This window comes from Musca autumnalis, unplaced genomic scaffold, assembly GCF_047663935.1.
Source record: "Musca autumnalis isolate F117 unplaced genomic scaffold, ASM4766393v1 scaffold_4, whole genome shotgun sequence".
NCBI lineage: Eukaryota > Metazoa > Arthropoda > Insecta > Diptera > Muscidae > Musca > Musca autumnalis.
Genome location: NW_027411977.1, coordinates 96,611,279 through 96,633,783, shown reverse-complemented (window position 1 = coordinate 96,633,783; position 22,505 = coordinate 96,611,279). Strand labels below are relative to the sequence as shown.

General features: G+C 35.7%; 1 protein-coding gene across 2 annotated transcripts in view; it reads right to left on the bottom strand.

Moving 5' to 3' along the window:
- LOC141402173 (uncharacterized) overlaps positions 1–18,127 on the bottom strand; it is a 40,814-nt gene extending 22,687 nt beyond the window's left edge. Inside the window, exon 1 of one of the 2 annotated variants that reach the window (XM_073982992.1) lies at positions 17,902–18,127. In XM_073982992.1, the coding sequence (XP_073839093.1) occupies positions 17,902–17,904 (3 nt within the window). In that variant the 5' untranslated portion in view covers positions 17,905–18,127. The remainder of the gene's footprint in view (positions 1–17,901) is intronic. The other variant, XM_073982991.1, reaches the window with a different exon arrangement.
- Between the last annotated feature and the right edge of the window lie 4,378 nt (positions 18,128–22,505).

Below are 22,505 nucleotides of genomic sequence, written 5' to 3'. Positions count from 1 at the left end.
TAAATTAGTTATTAATATATGACCATATAATTGAACAGCCGCGGATAAGTGGTTAATATCGGTGTAAACGTCTAAGTGGCTATGATCCCTTGGTTGGTTTCCCTTGCAATAAACAACAGAAGCAGATATATCGCCAAGGAAAAACAAATAAGAACGGTGTTAAGTTCGGCCGGGCTGAACTTTTTATACTCTCCACCACGAGGGGTATTGCACGGTGTGCCTAAACTGACTTTAAATGAAAGGAGCTTACATGCGAAATTTTTGCGGTTACTAAAACTACAAAGTTCATAGATGAGAATAATCAAAAAACCAAAAAAAAAACGGCGGAAAGATTTTTAAATAAATCGGTGTCCGTTTTTTAGGTTTTCAGGATTTTGCTTTGAAACCGATAGCCCTATCGATACGGAACTAAATAAAATGTTTTAACAGTGAAAATTTTCTACAACATTTACTTTAGTTCCAAGCAAAGTCCTGAAAACCTAAAATTTTGCTCATTTCGGTCAGATATTGTGGCTAAAACTTAAAAAATACCGAAAATCGGGAGGTACCTTCCCATATGGGCTATATCAAAACGTACACCTACACCGATAATTCTTTGTAGGGACGCTGTATATCCTCATCGCAGACTAGACACCAAATTTTATATAGTTATGTAGGATAATGCGGATAACACCTTGAAAATACAGAAAATCGAGTGGTACCGTTCTATACGATCTATATCAACACATTGACCTGCACCTAAAAATTTCTGGGAAAGTGTTTTGTAGCCCCAACGATTATTTCAGCCATTTCGGTGGAACAATGGGTCAAACATTTAAAAAATACCTAAAATCGGAAGGTATTGTTCAATGGGAGCTATATCGAAACGTGGACCGATATAACCCACTTTCAATACCATACATCCGAGGAGTACCGAATCATAAATATTTCAAAAATTGCAATCTATATCTTGATTTCAAAATAGAGGCGGGCAGAGGAACGGACGGATTCCGAATTTTATGGTGATCAATAACACTGGGCAGCAGCATTTTTAGGGAGTGAAAAAGTTCGTCAAGAAAGAATTCATTTCGCTACAACTCATAACTGTCCTTCTGAGCAACATTTTTGTGGAATATTTGGATGTTTAAAAACCTCATCTTGTGGCACTTCTACTACGGATTAAGAAATAAAGGACCAAAAGGATATTAAAGGAATTGAGTTAGAAGAATGAAATATTCTACAAAAAGATTCGCCAATCGATTTGACTGAAGACATGTATTCTCAAAACGAAGCTACAATAACACTATGCAACACTGAAAATGCAAACAACTTCTAGTATGAATTTTTTGAAAGTACATATTTAGACTACAAAAAACCCTAGTAGGGTTTTGTCCTGTCAGATCCAGATCGGATTTTATGGCCTCATCTAACCCGGGCTAAATCTACACTTTTTGGAATTAATCAGAAACGAATAGGAATTTGGCCTTGCTGTCTTTAGCAATATTGTAACCCTAAACTAGTAGAACTTATCTTTTGAAAAAACCACATAAGAAAAACTCCATCTGGGGCATCAAAATCTATAAAATATAGAAAATCGTACATAATTGCTGAAATTCTGGTCAGTATCGGCTAAATTATTGGGAGTTGAACCAAGTAACCTTTTGCAAAAAACTTCCAAATAAAGTTCTCAGTAATTCTTTAAAACATTCTGAAACTCTAAAATGCTTACTTCATGTTGTTTCAGCGGTATTTTGCATCATATCTTTTACAACACGCATTTCAAACACAGTTCACACCAACAGTTTATTCTCGCATTTCGGATTTCACTACATTATTGACATTTTTATTAAATCGACGTTGAAAAATGTACTGAAAACGGCATAGAGGCATTTTACAACAATGACATGTTCTGAAGAGTTGTGTATTACATTCCAGTTAATATTTTTCCAAAAGAAAATATGGGCTCTTAATATATATTTACCAAGGGGTTTCATCTCCAGAAGCAATTTTCCACCGCCCAGACTTTGAGTTCCATTTTGTGCAACAGTGTAATACATATACTTTGTGGTCCCCAAGGAAAAAGTCAAAAATTAAATATACCCTCCATAGCGAGAAATGCATCTCGATACCATTACTGGTGGTCCAATGGACAAAATTATAATATTTGCATGTTAAAAGTTCGAAATATGTCCAAGAAATGACCAATTGGATGGACTGGAGCACCCGGGATCGCCTTCTGGCCAAGTCAGTGCCCCATCTTATGGTGGAGGGTATAAAAAACACGAACATGTACATACATACATATGTGCTGAGTTTAGAGCCGTCATATTTGACGACGATGTTGTGACAGATTCGCGAAGATACCCCTTTTAATTCAATATGCAATTTGTGGAACAAACAGAAAGTGATTAAATGAATAGAAAAGTTTCGCGTCGCATCCGAACTTTTCCACACGAAGACGAAACCACCACAGTCCTCCTGTGCTGACGTTGTAGATGCCTGGTCCTGCTACTGGAATCCGGGAAACATGCAAGATAAGGAAAAAATCTTACAGACCGATCTCTCCTTTCTCACCAGATCAAAGACATTCGAGGCCTAGAAGAAGTTAACAAATTACCAATCACCAAAATGGTTTACAGAAGCAGCAGCATAGGCCAATAACTACCCTTCATGCCATAACCACGCATGTAAGTAGAATACTTAAACAGAAAAAGGCATGTGACTGGACGGTTCCAGTGGCTTTTGAATTGTCGACCAGAACAAAGGGTGTGATGGGACCGTTGCGGTGGCACTTGAATTGTCGAAGTCAAATCGACACGATTAGAGGACTAATGCCAACAGCTTCCAAGGATCAAGGCTTTCAGATAAGGGAACCTTGTTGACCACATACAACGTAATATACCGGTCTATGGTATGTGGATATTTGCATAAGAATAAAACGTTGACAATAGAAGCTTTTGCTTGATCCTACTTCTGAATATTATCCGACAATTAACAAAATCAAGGGGTTTCTTCTCCTTTGAAACCATCATCTCCAACAAAAATTTCCGATCAATAGTTCGATCTGTAACGCGATTGGAAGTTTTTGAATGGATGCATAGACGAATGGGAGGACACGCATATTCCATTCGGGTTTCGGGTCAATCTGCAAAAGAAAGAATCCACTGCCGTGGGATTGAATACCCGGTATATTACCCGGTGTAGCATGTGTTCATGGAATATTTAGATCTACTTCTTTTCGTATAATTATTATTTACTGCTTTAGCGTCGGTTAAGAAGGGCATAGTTCCGTACAAAATTCCTTAAATTTGTTACGATCTTTAGCTATTGTTTTTACTTGAGACCAGCTAAGGTTCTCGTTAACAGACTTAATTTCATTATTTAAACTGCGATGCCAAGGGCCTCTGGCCCGTCCTCAAAAAAAAAATAGAAGTCGTCATCCCAAATAAAAAACGTCAACCCTCCTAATTGTGAGACCGGGCACCGTCGAAATGTTGTTTATTGCTGTAGTATGCAATACCAACAAATTAGTTACATATGTGTTTTTTTTTTGTCGAGAATCGACTAACGCATAGCAGTGGGAAAGATTTGGTTTTTTTGCAAGTGATGTTGCTCGAGTTTAGGTAGTGCCAAAAAAATTCTCGATCAGAGTGTTTCTTTGCACACGTATCTATTTGAGCGGGCAATTGACACTTGGGTATAAAAAGTTTCTTGTTGAAAAACAAGAAACAAGGGAACTGATGAAGATCTGTGGCGAGATCTGAAACTATAGTCTACCCTGCCTTACCCCTTGGTAAACATCGCCAATTTTTTCCCACTAATAAATTAAAGTTGTTTTAATAAAATATTAAAACAACGACTATGGGATTAAGCCAGACTATTTTGAAAAACGAAAATAAATATTTCTGTTTAATATTTTTGACCAATGTAATTTTTTATTTTCTTTATTATGTATTTTGTTGGGCTTTTCGTGGTCAGATTGATACTATAATATAAGAGCACAATCTAAAAAGACACACTTGTCCAAGATCAACAAATTGAAGGATGGCAAATTCTCGGAATACAACATAATCTTAAACGATGACTGGTTTGTAAACTGCACTAATTTTGAGTTCAAAAAAGAACACAAATGGATATTGTCAATGGGGAAGAAATTTGCATTACCAGTGACAAGAAAGAATTTCAATCCTGTATCACTTATAGCCGACATTGAACAATGGGTTCAAACTTTAAAAGACGACACAGAAAAGAATTTAACCAGGGCAAAAATAGCAAACCGAATAACAACTTACAAAAGAAATATTTATAACAACGAAAAAGAGAAATTTATACTAGGGATTTTTCAAGATACTAAACAATATCTAAAAGAAATAAGTAATAAAATAATCATAACATCGGCAGACAAAGGAAATAAGACTGTGATAATGTATAAAGAAGACTACACGGAAAAACTCAACAAATTACTTGAAGATAAATCGACGTACAAGATAATAAGAGAGGATCCAACACAGAAACTTCAAAAAATAAACAATAACTTAGTATCCGAACTACAGAATAAAGATATAATTACAAAATGGGAAAAATCGCAATTGACAAGTATAGGCGCAAGAGCCCCAGAACTTTATGGACTACCAAAGATCCACAAAGAAAACAACCCCCTTAGACCGATTGCATCCTCGATAAATGTACCATGCTACAATTTGGCCCAATATATAGGAAAAATCCTGAAAACACTAGTATCGCCAACGTATAATGTAAAAAATAGTATGGAAGTAAAAGAAAAATTAAAAGACATAACCTTGGACAAGGACGACATTATTGTTTCATTTGACGTAGTATCGTTGTTCACAAATATACCAACACATCTAGCCATAAAAAACATCATGGAAAAATGGACAATTCTCCAAGAAACAACCAAAATACCAAAGCAAATCTTCCTAAAAATATTGAATTTCGTTTTGAAGGACAATAACTACTTCCAGTGCAATGACAAAATGTACCATCAGACTTATGGTATGCCAATGGGCAATCCATTATCTCCTACGATTTCAAACATCGTACTTGACACGCTACTAGACGACGTTATTGCAGAACTCAACGAACAGAATATCACAATAAAATTGCTTACGAAATATGTGGATGATATATTTGCAATTATAAATAAAAAAGACAAGGAAACGATACTAAACCTTCTTAATAAATACCATCAAAAATTAAAATTTACTATTGAAAAGGAAGAATTTCAAAAATTACCATATCTGGACATGTTAATAATAAAAGAAGATGACAAATTATTAACTGAATGGTACACAAAAGAAACATCATCAGGAAGAATTATAAACTATCACTCGACGCAACCAAAAAACATGAAAATTAACACAGCAAGAAGCCTTTTAAATAAGATGTTAAATATAACTGACGACAAATTTTTGAAGAAAAACATAAAAAAGTTCGCTGGGATATTGGAGAAAAATAGTTACCCAATTAACGTTATCAATCACATAATAAATAACATTAATATTAAAAACAATTGCCAAAATGAAAAAGAAACGACTGATAATTATTTTTTCAGTGTACCATATTTGCCAAAATTGACGGACACACAAAACCTAAGAAGCATCATCAAAGACACAACAACAACAAAGGTAGCACACAAATCAAACGAAACATTGAGAACGATATTCAAAAGACCAAAAACAAAAGAGGAAAAAATGAACCAGAACAATGTTGTGTATGAGATCACATGTAAGGGTAACGAGAAGGAAGAATGCGGGAAGGTGTATGTAGGCACAACAAAGCGAATGCTATCAGTGAGAGTGGGTGAACATCAAGCAGATGTAAAAAAGAAGACAGAAAAAACCGCGCTATCACAACATATGAAAGAGAATGACCATACAGCTGATTGGAAAAATGTCAAAATATTAGATAAAGAAAAAAGGCAAAACAGGAGATACACACTTGAAAGCCTACGTATACAACAACGACTTGACATATCTATGAACACAAAAGAGGACAAAGATAAAACCAATCTTCAGTATTCCATTGCAATAACATAACGACACCTGTGATTTAGCTTTAATTTTTACTGTGATTTATTTATTTATTTTAATTATTTATTTTTATTATATTAATTATGTGTTGTGGAGTCCAGTTTTTAATATTAATAATAATAGATGATTATGAAAAATAAATAATGTAAGTTAAAAAATTAAAGTGCAATAGAAAAATAATGTAATTAAAATTTTAAAATTTCTTCCAAAATTGTTACCAGATTTTCAATAAAAAGCTCTTGAAAAAGCTGGAAAAAAGCCAGCGAAACGTCGAGCAGAAAATGAAATAAAACTTGTTTTTATTGTCATAAAGCAATCTGACCACGAAAAGCCCAACAAAATACATAATAAAGAAAATAGAAAATAAATACTGTAAAACGAAAGTGGATGACGTGGGGGATGGAAGATAAAATGGAACGGTCCTGACCGGCTTTAACATGGCAAAGCTCAGGATTTATCTTGGTGTCACCTTTAACACCCGTTAAAGGTAGTGAGCTAACATGTGCCGCGCGTTCACCCATAAAAACGTTAAAATCTTGAGTTTGGACGTCAGGTTAGTAACCCTCCCCTAGAAAAAACAGCCTACTATGAAAAATAAAAGAATAGAAAAACAAACCCATCTAAAATTGACGAACCCCTTTAACACCCGTTAAAGGTAGTGAGCTAACATGTGCGGCGCGTTCACCCATAAGAACGTTAAAGTGAAGAACAGACCAAAGATATATTTTACGAGCGCTTAGAAGAAACTTATGACCGTTGCCCTGCCCATGACATTAAAATTATACTAGGCGATTTTAATGCCTAAATTGGAAAGGAAAATATCTTTGGCCCAACAGTCGGGAAGTTCAGTCTCCACAGTGAAACATCTGACAATGGTATGAGGCTGATAGACTTTGCAGCTGCAAAAAACATGGTAGTTAGCAGTACCAGAATTAATCATCTCGATATTCATAAGGGCACCTGGCTGTCTCCAGATCAGAAAACAAGAAATCAAATTGATCACGTTGTGATAGATGGAAGACATGCATCAAGCGTGTTGGATGAACGATCGTTCCGAGGTGCAAACATAGACTCGGACCACTACCTTGTTGCAGCAAAGGTACGTACCAGACTAAACGTAGCACACAAAGTGCGAACAGACACAACGCGGGAGTTGGACATCGATAGGCTGCAAACACAACAGATAGCCACAGCATATTCCACTTAACTGGCCCAACTGCTTAATCAAAGCACTTCTCGACCCGATAACATATCAGGACAATGGCAAACATTGCCCACTCCATGCAAACAGCCGCAAAATCAGTACTTGGATACCAGAGACCTCCACCAAGTAATCCATGGTATGACCAGGAGTGTCGTGCTGCTACCGAAAAGAAACGTGCGGCATATAGGGCTACTTTACAATCAGTAGCAACGCGTAGCGCACGAGAGAAGTATCGGGAGAAAATGAGATAGGAGAAACGCATTTTCCGCAGGAAAAAGCGAGAGATGGAAAAGCGGAAGTGTGACATGAGACATAATGAAGTCCGAAAATTCTACCAAAGAGTGAAGCATCAAACTGATGGCTTTGAACCTGGCACATCCTTCTGTAGAGACCAGCAGGGTAATCTGGTAACTGATACAGATAGTGTGCTAAGGATATGGAAAGAGCATTTTTCCAAACTGTTGGTATCCAATAGTAGCGAAGTTGACGAAGATACCACAGATCCAATCCCAGAAGATGGTATTGAATGTATACCACCCGGCCAAGATCAAGTAAAGACAGCAATAAACCGGTTGAAGAATAATAAGGCAGCAGGAGCTGATGGCCTACCAACCGAACTGTTTAAAACCGGAGGCGACACGCTGATAAGGTGTATGCATCAGCTAGTTAGCTCCATCTGGCAGGAAGAACCTGAGCATCCTATGTCCCATCCATAAGAAAGGAGATAAGACTTTATGCTCCAACTATAGGGGCATAAGTCTTCTCCCAATCACCTACAAGATAGTGTCAGGGATATTGTGCGAACGACTAAAGCCCATGGTCAACTAAATAATTGGACCATACCAATGCGGCTTTAGACCTGGCAAGTCCACAATTGACCAGATATTTACCCTGCGGCAATTCCTGGAGAAGACCCAAGAGATGCAGATCGACACCTACCACCTTTTTGTCGGTTATAAAGCAACCTTCGACAGCACGCTACGTTCAAAGGTATTCCAAGCCATGACTGAAGAGGTTTCAGGCAAGGTGGCAACCTTTCGTGTGATCTTTTCAACATTCTGCTAGAAAAGGTTATATGAGAGGCAAACGTCAAAAGAAGTGCCACAATCTACACCAATATCCACATGTTACTTGCTTATGCGGATGATATAGACATCATGGGATGATCAGTAAAAGAAGTAACCGATACCTTTGTGAAGGTCGAAGGAGAATCTACTAAAGTGGGTCTGGCAGTAAACGACGAGAAGACCAAGTTGATGGTGTCGACGCGCGTCCATTGAGATCGGAGCAACTGTTGAAGTTGGTTCCTATAATTTTGAGGTAGTAAAAGACTTCGTATACCTCGGCACAGCCGTAAACACAACAAACGACATCAGTTGTGAAATAAAGAGAAGAATTGCATTGGCCAACAGATGCTACTTTGACATAAGTAAGCACTTCAAAAACAAAGCCACAACTCGTCAAACAAAAATAACGCTTTACAAAACACTGATACTATCCGTGCTGATGTATGGTTCCGAAGCCTGGGTACTTGTGCAAGCAGATAAGGCAGTGCTTGGCGTGTTTGAGAGAAAAATTCTTCGAAAGATCTACGGTCCAATCTGCGTTGACGGTGAATATCGACATCGTATGAACCACGAGCTGTATCTGCTATAACACGACATCAATATAGTTAAACGTATCGAGATGTAGCGATTGCGTTGGCTAGGCCATATAATAAGAATGAGCGATGATGAACCCGCTAAAAAGGCGTATAAATACGTGCCACATTGCGGTGCTCGCAGAATTGGCGGGCCAAAAAATAGATGGCGCAAACACGTGGATGAAGAGACGACAAGGCGCGGTATTCCAGAAAGCGAAGCACTAAACAGAGAGAATTGGAGGTATTTTCTTAGTTCGGTCTAAGTAAGTAAGTAAAACAAAAGTGCAACTTTTAAGTGCATTGCTTGTTTTGTTTTTTTTTGCGGGGTAAATCGCAAAACTGAATATTAGGCATTTGTCATAGTATACTTAGCAATGGAATTTAACAAGAATCTCATTAGTTCTATGTACTTTAATTCTTGAGTAAAGTTCCACTAAAGGTCCCATATTTCGCACTGTGCACCGGCCACAATATCTATAGGTTCCCATAATGTACCATTATGCAGAATTCTGCATTGAAATTCAGTGTATTGAGCTCTTAGTATATTGACAATTTTATTGGGTACACCCTTTCGGAGAAGAGCTCCCCATATTTGTTGGTGATTTAGGTTAGGTTAGGTTGATAATAGGGGTGATCCTAGATCACCACATGCCCATGTGGACATACACTTAAGCCATAAGTAGGCCTGTTGTGCGCTCTAATTTTGGGTTATGGAGGATTATCTTTTTTTTTGACTTAGTCTAGGATCTCTGTCCTATTTACATAGTCTCTGATCTTTTTGAGCTCGATTGTCCTAATTTGGTCGAGTTGGTGATTTAGGCGATCACAAGTTTTTTCGAAGTCGACGAAGACCAGATGTAGGGGCTGTTTACTCTTAGCGACGCATTACGGTCAATAGGGTTATGACTTTTTTACAACCTCATATCCCTCTATGATATTTTGATGAGTTTTTACATAAGATTACATAAAATCTTAATAATAAAGTGATTCGATAAAAAAGGTTTCGCACGAAAAGCTTTTATTTTTTAGAATTTTGGAAAAATGTTTGATGTCACTGTGAACCGATATTTATCTAAAATAAATTTTTTCAAAGTGGTTTGTGCGGAACCTTTTTTTATTATAAAATGGATTTAACATTATTTTAGTCATTAATAGGCAAAAGTTAATTCATTCTCACTTTGGGAAATCAGTTTTGAGAAAAATTGTCTAAAAAATGGTCAACACATGAATATTGTGATCTAAATCCGGGTATAATTAGTTTCTGGTATTTTAAATTTGTTTTTACTTTTGTAACGAATTTAAATAATTACTTTACAGGTGAAAAATTGTTAGTGGATCTAGCCAAGTCCGCTTTTTCGTCTGTTGTTATCATTACAGCATCCGCTATATTGGAGTTACAATGCTACATTTTTGCACCCGAGTGTATTTATTAAATAGGCAGGTCAAATTAGAATATGAGCTATGGTCAACGTTTTCGTGTAACCCCCATATAACGGTATCTCGTATTTTAGGTATTTTGGCAATTTTAGTTGCATTTTTTGTCCGAACTAGCTTTAATTTGACACTTGTGATTCCTAAAACTTCTACAACAAAAATTGTCAACACATGTCCATGTTTTGGTATAGGCCCATATAACGGTATCGTCGATTTTAGATATTTGGAAGACTTTATTTAACCGAACTAGCTGTCGTTTGACATTTGAGGGCCTAATGGTCACAAAAATTCAAGCTAAAAAAGCTTATCAAATTAGCTAATATTATGTTTTTGAGCTTCTTAGTGGCTTAGCGATATTTACTTGTTATTTTTACATTCATAAACTCAGACCATGAAACTGATTTCCTTCAATGGGGATTATTATAAAAAGCGAGTGAAATTGCACGCCCCAAGGTATAGATTGGTTTCTTCTTAACGAGTGACAATTCATTGGACAGAGAAAACTTCATTATAAATAACGGTATTGTTATGTTCGTGGAATTTGTCGGTCATTTTTTACATCAGAAAAATTAACGAGTTTTTTTGTTTTGATTTCATACCTTGCAGCGAGCAAGATATTAGCACATGCTTGAAAGTTACTACAAATCCCCAAAATAAACAATTAAAAAAAGAAAAGCAAATTAAAGAAAGAAGCAACGTTTGTTTTTTTATATGTCTTTTACCATTTCGCTAACTGTGCGCACCTTGTACCCACTAATGATTTGTTGTTTCTTTTTGTAAAATGGTCAATGTTGAAGGCCAAGAACAACAACATTTCAAATGATTACAGTTAACATCATATATTCATTTGCAGTATTTCTCTGGTGACATTTAGACGGGGGACATTGTTTCGTAAAAGAAATAATAACTGAAACATCAAAGAAAAGTAAGCAAAAATCACAACCTTTGATAGTTTTGTATATAAATAAGAGATCGGGGTCATGAAGACAACCAAAATATTTCTCTATTCAAATCAAAGAATTATTGTTTTTCAATGAACTTTGGTTGAACTTTCTTGTTATTGTTGTTTGTATTACAAATTTCATTGATATGTTTGTTGCTTAAGTCTTTTGTTTTGTTTCACAGTGAATCATGAAATCAAAATACACACCTCAAATATGGGTCACTAGCACATTTTATACCCTTCTGCATATCTAAACATGTTAAATTCAGGCTTTATCTAACAACATTTATCTATGATTTGTATGACTTACTTAATTAAATATTGAGTTGAGTTCTTCACTTACTATGCGAGTAGGTATGTACATATGTATGTACGTATGTATGTGTGTGTTGGTAGATAATAACCCCAATGTGTGTGTTAAACACATTGCATTCCTTCATAATGTTAATAATATTATATAACATGAGACAACAGGGCTTACTGCATGTCTCAGCAGTGATGTAGTGCACGTGCTTTGTTGTTAAAGACATAAGATCGCACAAAACCATATTTTTTGAAGTTATGAATGTGTGGATCGGAAACCAAACATAATGTAAAGTCATAAACAATGCTTGCTCTATGTGTGGTGATGCGAAACGGACAGACACACGACATATGTACGTTAATAGCTGTTAAACTATGAATGGACCATAAAACAAAAAACATAAATTCATTTATGAAACTTTAAAAACGAAATAAATATTGGGAAATTACAGTTTTCAAATATTAAAACAAAAACCTAATATTGACGTTTGTTCCTGAAAATCCAGAGTACCAATGATGTCTGTGTGACAAGGTTGGAACTTTTAACAGTTTCTTAAAAACAACAATCCGCATCTGCGCAACAAAGAAAGGGGGAAAATATATCGATAATAGCCTTTAGGCTAACGAGGGAATATACACTTTCAATCGACCAAAATGTGCCTCATCGAAATAATGGTTTAAGTATATTTGGACGAAATCCGTACAGACAATTTCGTGTCGATTTAGCCATGGCTGTCCGCATCAACCGATATTTCGATTTTTTTTTTCAAACTTAATTTAAGTTCGAAGATAGACCAAACTGGTCCACGCCTTCGGATACCTCCCCCATAACAAATCAACAATTTTCGCTAAATTGGTGCGCATTATAACTCTCGATTTGGCGCACATATACGTACTTCGCACATCATAATATTTCAAAAGTTTCTCTACAAGTGATGTCTTAAGACACGCCGTTCGGACTCGACAATAAAAAGAAGGTCCAATATCATTGAACCAATATGAATCGTGGTGCACTCATTGATATGAGAGAAGTATCCCTCGTCCCTTCAAGGATGTTTGTGGAACAATTATATACATATATTACATATATATGCGTTTACTTCTTCAGGTCCCTCCCAAACAAAATCTCAGGGGCAAGTCCATGCTTCCTTAGATAATGGCCCAAAAACTTAAAAAAACTACGTACACCAAGTGTAGTGGCTAATGCACACAGGGCTGTAATTGTTCCAAACTTTGCATATCGTAATATATCTGCGAATCTTAGATAAACTTCGAAGATGTTGCTCATCGATACACTTCTTCCAGTGCTCGCAAAAGTTTAAAAAATGTTTGCTAAAATGGAACGTGTGATATCTCTCAAACAGAGCAACAGATTTGGTCCAAACTTTGGATATCGTAATATTTTGTCCGAAAACGGGTCATATAAGGTCGGTTCGTATTACTGAAGCTACTACTTTTAGTCCTATTTACATAGATATTATGTTTTTCGTGGACAAGTTCATGCTTGCTGATATAAATTATACTGTGACCAACTGAAATGATTGGTAGGCGGAAATTATTCGAAAGGAATAACTCTTAAAATAATGTGCACTTCCAAAATTCCCATGCGTTCTATTCCTTCAGATACCACCTCCGCAAAGCTTTTGAGCTTTAATCCAAATCCATATTTTGTCGGCATGTTCATACGCCCAAAAGAATCACAAAATTCAGAAAATCCCATTAATACATCATTTTTTGGTAAAGCATTTTCGTTGTGTAGTTGGTATTTGATCTGTCCATAGACACACACTGAGGGTATATTTCCGAGTGATACTTTTTTACTCGTTTCTTCAAAAATTGATAAAAATTGCGCATTCATCTTAGATAAGTAAAGTAGTCGTTTTTAGGGGAACAGTACGCCAACACCTTCCAATATTTTGATCCAACCTTTTGGTTTCCATTGTTTCGATATGTTTAATATTGGGTTGCACATTCCATAAGATTAGATAAAATATGGCATATAAGCCGATTCGATAGAAAAAAACTTAACCACAAAATAGTTTTAAAATTTTTATTTATTTTATTTATGGACATTTTTTGAAGTCACTTTAAGCAGAAGAAGCAAGCAATTAAATAATTAGGTTTTCATTGGAGAGGTAGGATTTCTGTGAAAGGTTGTCCCTCTTGCGACAGGAGTTGTAGTCACACAACTTCCCTACCATAAATTGTCAATATACCTGTTTCTAGATTTTAGATTCCCTGCAGTCACTAATCCAGTCCAAGTTCTGGTATAGCCCTCATATAACGGTACCTCTCGATTTTCGGTATTCTAAGAATTATAGCTACATTTTTGGACTGAACTATCTGTAATTTAACATTTCAGATTCCCAGGGGTAACAAAACATCTCCAACCTAGTTCCATGATTTGGTGTAGCCCCCATTTAACGGTGCCTCCCTATTTACGGTATTTTCAAAATTCTAGCTATATTTTTTGAGACCGAACTATATATTATTTGACATTTAAGGTTCCCAGAGGTCACAAAAAATCTACACCAAAAATGTTCAGCATAGGTCCATGTTTTTTTATAGCCCCCATATAATGGTACCTCCCGAGTGACATTTCTGGTCTGAACTACAATTAATTTCACATTTGAGGTTCCCAGTGATCACACAACATCTCCATCAAAAATTGTCAAAGTTGGTCCATGTTTTGGTATAGACCTCATATAACGGTATATCATTAGCTTTGTTCCTTTACTTTTTTAATGCTAAAAGTGGTAAAGAGAAAACTGTCAAAATTGCTTTCTCATGACCATCTTTACCAGAAATGTAAAGGAACGAAAAAATGGTAGATCTGGTAGCAATGTCAAAAAGAAACATAAAAATTCAATTTTCTTCTTTTATTTCACAGTTTTTTAATTTTGTTTTGTCAGCGTTTTCTTCTGCTTTTCGATAATTTTTTATTCATTGTGAAATAATCGTCTAACAAATGTCAAAAAATCAGTTCTACCATTTTTTACGTGCAGAAATTTGTCTGGTAACCTGTGGTAGAAGAGAAGGGCATTTCAGAACTCTCTACTCTCTCACTCTCTTAAAAATTGCTGCCAGTTTTACCACTTTTTGGGGTTAAGGAACGCTTTGCAGGTTAAAAATGGTACCAAATGGTAACCTCAGGTAAGTAAAGGAACACAGCTCCTATTTTCGGTATTTTAAGTATTTTGGTTACATTTTTGCCCGAACTACGTGTGATTTTACATTTGAGATTCCCCGCCGTAACGAAACATCTTATCCATAAATCATCAATATATGTATAGGCCCCCATATAACGGCATCTTCGGATTTTCGGTATTTTGAACATTTTAGCTACATTTTTGAACGAACTGCCTGTAACTTGTCATATGAGATTGCCAGTGGCCACAAAACTTCTCCACTTATAATTGTCAACACAGGTCCATGTTTTGGTATAGCCCCCATATAATGGTACCTCCCGAATTTTGATATTTTGAGGATTTTAGCGACATTTCTGGTCCGAACTACCTTTAATTTCACATTTGAGGTTCCAAACGGTCACACAACATCTCCATCAAAAATTTCCAACGTTGGTCCACTTTTTCGTATAACCCCCATCCGGTACATCCCTATTTTCGGTATTTTAAGTATTTTTACTACATTTTTTCTCGAACTACGTGTAATATTGAAATTAGAAATTCCCTGCCGCCACGAAACTTCTTAACCATAAATTATCAATATAGGTCCATGTTTTTGTATAGGCCCCATATAACGGTATCTGCGGATTTTCGGTATTTTGAAAATTTTAGCTATATTTTTTAACGAACTGCCTGTAATTTGACATATGAGATTGCCAGTGGTCGCAAAGCTTCTCCATTTATAATTGTCAACATAGGTCCATGTTTTGGTATAGCCCCAATATAACATCGGTATTTTGAGAATTTTAGCTACATTTGTTGAGCGAACTATTTGTAATTTAACATTTGAGATTCTCTGCAGTCACAAATCTTCCCCACCAAAATATCATCAACCCAGGTCCATGTTTTGGTCTAGACCCCATATAGTGTTAACTCCCGATTTTTGTATTTTGAGGGTTTTAGCTATATGTTTTAACCGAACTACCTTTAATTTGTCGTTTAAGATCTCCAGTGGTCAGAAAACATCTGCACCAAAAATTGTCAACATAGGTCCATATTTTGTTATAGCCCCCATATAACACTACCTCCCGATTTTCGGTATTTTGGGGATATTAAATACATTTCTTGACTGAACTACTAGTAATTTAACATTTGATGCTCCCACAAAAATTGTCAACATAGATCCATGTTTTGGTATAGCCGCCATACAAAGGTAACGGCCGATTTTTATTTTTAGCTACATTTTCAGGCAAACCATACCGATTATAGCTGATAATTTGACATTAAGAGTTCCTAGTGGAAAAAAACTTATCTACCAAATATGATGGTCATATGACCATGTTTTGGTATAGCCCCAATATAACGCTACCTCTCGATTTTCGGTATTTGGGGGATATTATCTATATAATTTTTCATATAAGTTTCGAAATGGTGAAACCATTTCTCCACCAAAAATTGCGGACATTGGCCAGCACGTTATGTCTTTAGCTGAGCGAGTTAGTCAAAATTAGGCACTTGGGGTTCCCAGTGGGCAAAAATCTCCACCGCCTAAAATTGTGGGAATTGGTACTTTGGTTACAGGAAGAAAACCACTTATTCCCTCCAGGCTCAGAATAGATAGCTTATGTTGGAGGTAGTATTAAAACTTGGCACTCTTTTCCGTAGAGTCGAAAAGTCATCACCCTAATACACACCCTTATTCACATATACATAGGTTGGCGGTAGAACAACTGTCTTATCAGCACTTATGTCCCGATTGAAGACAAGGGCGGATATATCAAATATATATATATATATATATATATATTTATGAGCACCTAGAGAGAGCATATGATCGATGCCATGGCCATGGAAGAATTTATTTGGCACAATTGTTGGAAAATTTAGCATTCGCAGTGGAGCATCCAGCAACGAATTGATACACTACTAGATATAAAAATGTTGATTTTATTCATGAGGTCATGTCACCAGATCAGACCTTACAGCAGAGGTACGCACCCGATTGAAAGTGGGAAAGCAATACTCGTACCGATAACCTACCATCGCTATGGTTATTTATTGCCAACTCCATGATGCAAACAGACACAAAACCGCACATACATAGGTTCCAAAAACCTCCACTAACAAAGCAATAGTAATACCCGGGGATAACCTACTGCTTCTGAAAGAAAACTGCGGCATACAGGGCTAACTGCCAGCAGTAGCAGACGATACGAAAAAGTAGAAAAAAGAGCAAAATAATAAAAAAAAAACCTGCAAACAAATCGATATTATCCTATGATAGCGATGTTGAAGATGCCACGGAATCACTCCCCGTAGATAGCATTTAATGTATACCGTCCAAGCGGAATGATGTCAAGACAGCATTAAACTAACTGATAGATTTTAAGACAGAAGGTTCTGATGATTTACCACATAATCGGATGTGACATGCTTATAAGCTGCATCAGCTAATTAGCAGCAACTGGAAAGACAAACCAATACCCAACAATTGGAATTATAGCATTCTATGCCCGTCACCCAAAAAGGAAGATTGTATGCTCCAATTACAGAGGTATAAGTTCTGAAAATTCAGGTGCACTTTTTGCTAATTTTGCTACATTATCCCATAAACTCAGTATGAGGTGCCATAGTTCAATACCGCTACAATACATTTACTAAAATACTGTTCTGTATTAAAAAATCCATCAAACTTCCAAAGTCCATCGGTCTTTAAGAGTCCATTACAGGTAAATTGTTATCCGTGCAAAATTCATACTGGCAATAACCAATTGACATTGACAAATTCATAAATGATTATGAATCTATCGAAGAACCATATTTCTTGGAGTTACAGTTTTTGGCTAAACTCCCATTGTATTCATATCCCCAGCAGCATACAAGACCTCATTTCATCAGATTCAGCACCACAAATAAATAAACAATAAATAAATACATACTTGCATATATACGTATAGGTATATACAAAAAAATCAAAACACAAACGGGTTGAATATTTCCTACAATATGAGACGTTTTTCGTGCCAATGAAATAAGAAAAAAAAACATTCAACTAATTGCCAACTTTTATTTTCACCATTTTTGTTTTGTTTGTTTCGAACAACTTGAAAACACGCACAACCGTCTTTTAAGCCGCTAAATGTGTCGCTTAACAATCTTTGTACTCTAAATTGTGGGAGCGCAATTATAATTTAATTCTTTCTTTTTTACATTTCACCTACCATTTTTCTTTTGTTTCCAAAATTACGTTTTTTCGCTTCACAAATATTTTTCGTGTATTTCAATACAATAAATTATTATGCACTTTTGTAGGCGCCTTCACGTAATTATTAACAGAAAAAATATTTCGAGGTTTTGTATTTTTTTCTTTTTTAGAGTTTTCTCCTTTTACTCCGACGTTTAAACCAAACTTTATCACCTTTACGCTTTGAGGTATCTTTTAAAACTGACTAAAATTTCCAGCTTCACCACCAACTTGTTGGTTATATCTGCAGCAATGAAGCCCAGTTTACATCTTCTTTCAGCCATGACATTAAGCTACCTACCAACCTACCTTTCTTCAACTCTCTCCGACACTCTCTTTTTTCTCTGTAAAATTTATTTGGTAATACCATATGGGGTACAGTGACCATCAGCTTTGCTGGTGTGGTGCATACATTTGGACGAGGTTGTTGTTTATGTTATTGGTGTTTCTGTAACTTGTTTCATTGTTGTCAACTACAAAAACTTTAAACGGAAATATTATCGTCTTTAAACAAACTGGGTTAAAAAAGCTAAACTAGACATTAGTCTATGGTGCGGGAAATGTGACAATTATAGACCCACCTTTAAGTATTCCCGTTCATTTTTTATTGTAAAAGGGCAATGCTGCGTGTGAATGATCGGGTCGCATCAATTTTACCATCAATCAGCATTGTTATTGTTTATTTTTAGAGTTTTATTACAAAATTGTTTGGTTTAAGATATTTTACATCACAAAATAAATTCCCACAAACATCCCAGAAAAAATGAAGGGCCATTAAACTGTAGGTGACAATTTTTAGAAAAGTTTTACATGAAATGAATGTTGTGCTGCAATGGATATTATGCTCCTGGCAGGGCATCGTCATAATTTAAAACAATGGCAATCCATCTCAGCATAGTTTTGACTTACTTTTTATACATCCTGTTGGCTAATGAAGGTATATATACTTTGGTACAATATCATCAAAACAATGTTATTAGAACCCAAATAAGTTTGAAAGAAATCCGTTTGGCTAAATTCGGAGTTTAGCCACGTTCGTTTGTATGTCTGGTCGGTGCGCTCATTGACTCTGCTATGGATTAACCGATTTGGTCCTCGTAAAAATTAGATCAAGTTCGATGGTACCACAAAAGATCAAAATTATAAATTAAAATTAAAAATTTTAAATAAATCATTAAAATTTAAAATTATAAACTACAAATTTAAAATAAAAGTTAAACATTTTAAATTAAAAAATACAAATTTAAAATTAAACAAGTAAAAAAGCATTAAGTTCGGCCGGGCCGAACTTTTCATACCCTCCACCATAAAATATTCATTCCTATCCCCAACTTTAAGTGAGTACGTTAAAATGTCAGATAATGTACATAAAATGCTTCATTCGGGAGGCCCTTTTTATGGTGCCTATGTCTAACTGTTTTTGGTGGGCTAGAAATTGGGAGGTACTGTTATATAGGGGTTATAATAAAACATGGGCCTATGTTGACAGTTTTTGATGGGAGCCTTTAATGTAAAATAACTCCTAATTCGGTTAAAAAATTTAGCTAGAATCCTCAAAATATCGAAAATCGGTACATAACGTGGGAACTTCAATGTCATTAACAGCTAGTTCGGAGGTATCTGCGCTATACGAAAATATGAACTTAAATGAACAATTTTTGTTGCAGAATTTTTGTTGACTTTTAAATTTCAAATTACAGAAAGTTCGTCCAAAAATAAAGCTAAGGTACGGAAAATCGGGAGGTTTGTTTTGGGGCTATACAAAAACATGGACCTACGTTCGGTTAAACATTTTAAGTAAAATCCTCAAAGTACCGAAAATCGGGAAGTATCGTTATATTGGGGCTATGTTGAAAATTGTTGATGCAGATGTGTGGTGACCACTACAACCTTCAAATGTCAAATTACAGTTAGTTCTGTTAAAAATTGTAGCTAAAATTGCCAAATTACTGAAAATTGGGAGGTACCGTTACATGGGAGCTATATCCGAACATGGACCTATGTTGACAATTTTCGATGGAGAGGTGTTGTGACCACTAAGAACTTCAAATGTCAAATTACTGCTAGTTCGGTTTAATATTGTAGCTAAAATCATCAAATTACTGAAAATCGGGAGTTACCGTTATATTGGGGCTTTCTTGACAATTTTTGGTGGAGAGGTGTGGTGACCACTAAGAATTTCAAATGTCAAATGTTCAAATTACAGATAATTCGGTTAAAACTTGTTGGTAAAATTCTCAAAATACCTGAAATCGGGCGGTAACGTTATATGGGGGCTATTCCAAAACATGGACCTATGTCCACTAGTTATATAAGTTTATTGACATTTAAGAACCCTAAATGTCAATTGATAGCTAAATCGGTCTGAAAATGTAGATAAAAACGTCAAAATGCGGTAAATCGGGGGTACTGTTACATAAGGGCTATACCAAAACGTGGACCTAGGTCCCCAACTTTTGTTATATAAGTTTAGTTATACTTAAGAACCCTAAATGTCAAATTATAGCTATAGTCAAGTTTTGTCACATAAGTTTATTGACATTTAAGAACTTCAAATGTCAAATTATAGCTAAATCGGTCTGAAAATGTAGCTAAAACCGTCAAAATACCGTAAATCGGGGGGTACCGTTATATGGGGGCTAAACCAAAACGTGGACCTATGTCCACAACTTTCTTCATATAAGTTTATTGAAATTTAAGAACCCTTAATGTAAAATTATAGCTACATCGGTCTGAAAATGTAGCTAAAAACGTCAAAATACCGTAAATCGGGGGGTACCGTTATATGGGGGCTATACCAAAACGTGGACATATGTCCACAAATTTTTTTAAATAAGTTTAATGACACTTAAGAACCCTAAATGTCAAAATATAGCTAAGTCGGTCTGAATATGTAGCTAAAACCGTCAAAATATCGTAAATCGGGGGGTACCGTTATATGGGGGCTATACCAAAACGTGGACCTATGTCCACAACTTTTGTTATATAAGTTTATTGACATTTAAGAACCCTAAATGTCAAATTATAGCTACATCGGTCTGAAAATGTAGCTAAAAACGTCAAATTACCGCAAATCGGGGGGTACCGTTGTATGGGGGCTATACCAAAACGTGGACCTATGTCCACAAGTTTTGTCACATAAGTTTATTGACATTTAAGAACTTCAAATGTCAAATTATAGCTTCATCGGTCTGAAAATATAGCTAAAAACGTCAAAATACCTTAAATCGGGGGGTACCGTTATATGGGGGCTATACCAAAACGTGGACCTATGTCCACAACTTTTGTTATATAAGTTTATTGATACTTAAGAACCCTAAATGTCAAATTATAGCTAAATCGGTCTGAAAATGTAGCTAAAACCGTCAAAATACCGTAAATCGGGGGGTACCGTTATATCAGGGGCTATACCAAAACGTGGACCAATGTCCACTTTTTGCTAATTTTGCTACATTATCCCATAAACTCAGTATGAGGTGCCATAGTTCAATACCGCTACAATACATTTACTAAAATACTGTTCTGTATTAAAAAATCCATCAAACTTCCAAAGTCCATCGGTCTTTAAGAGTCCATTACAGGTAAATTGTTATCCGTGCAAAATTCATACTGGCAATAACCAATTGACATTGACAAATTCATAAATGATTATGAATCTATCGAAGAACCATATTTCTTGGAGTTACAGTTTTTGGCTAAACTCCCATTGTATTCATATCCCCAGCAGCATACAAGACCTCATTTCATCAGATTCAGCACCACAAATAAATAAACAATAAATAAATACATACTTGCATATATACGTATAGGTATATACAAAAAAATCAAAACACAAACGGGTTGAATATTTCCTACAATATGAGACGTTTTTCGTGCCAATGAAATAAGAAAAAAAAACATTCAACTAATTGCCAACTTTTATTTTCACCATTTTTGTTTTGTTTGTTTCGAACAACTTGAAAACACGCACAACCGTCTTTTAAGCCGCTAAATGTGTCGCTTAACAATCTTTGTACTCTAAATTGTGGGAGCGCAATTATAATTTAATTCTTTCTTTTTTACATTTCACCTACCATTTTTCTTTTGTTTCCAAAATTACGTTTTTTCGCTTCACAAATATTTTTCGTGTATTTCAATACAATAAATTATTATGCACTTTTGTAGGCGCCTTCACGTAATTATTAACAGAAAAAATATTTCGAGGTTTTGTATTTTTTTCTTTTTTAGAGTTTTCTCCTTTTACTCCGACGTTTAAACCAAACTTTATCACCTTTACGCTTTGAGGTATCTTTTAAAACTGACTAAAATTTCCAGCTTCACCACCAACTTGTTGGTTATATCTGCAGCAATGAAGCCCAGTTTACATCTTCTTTCAGCCATGACATTAAGCTACCTACCAACCTACCTTTCTTCAACTCTCTCCGACACTCTCTTTTTTCTCTGTAAAATTTATTTGGTAATACCATATGGGGTACAGTGACCATCAGCTTTGCTGGTGTGGTGCATACATTTGGACGAGGTTGTTGTTTATGTTATTGGTGTTTCTGTAACTTGTTTCATTGTTGTCAACTACAAAAACTT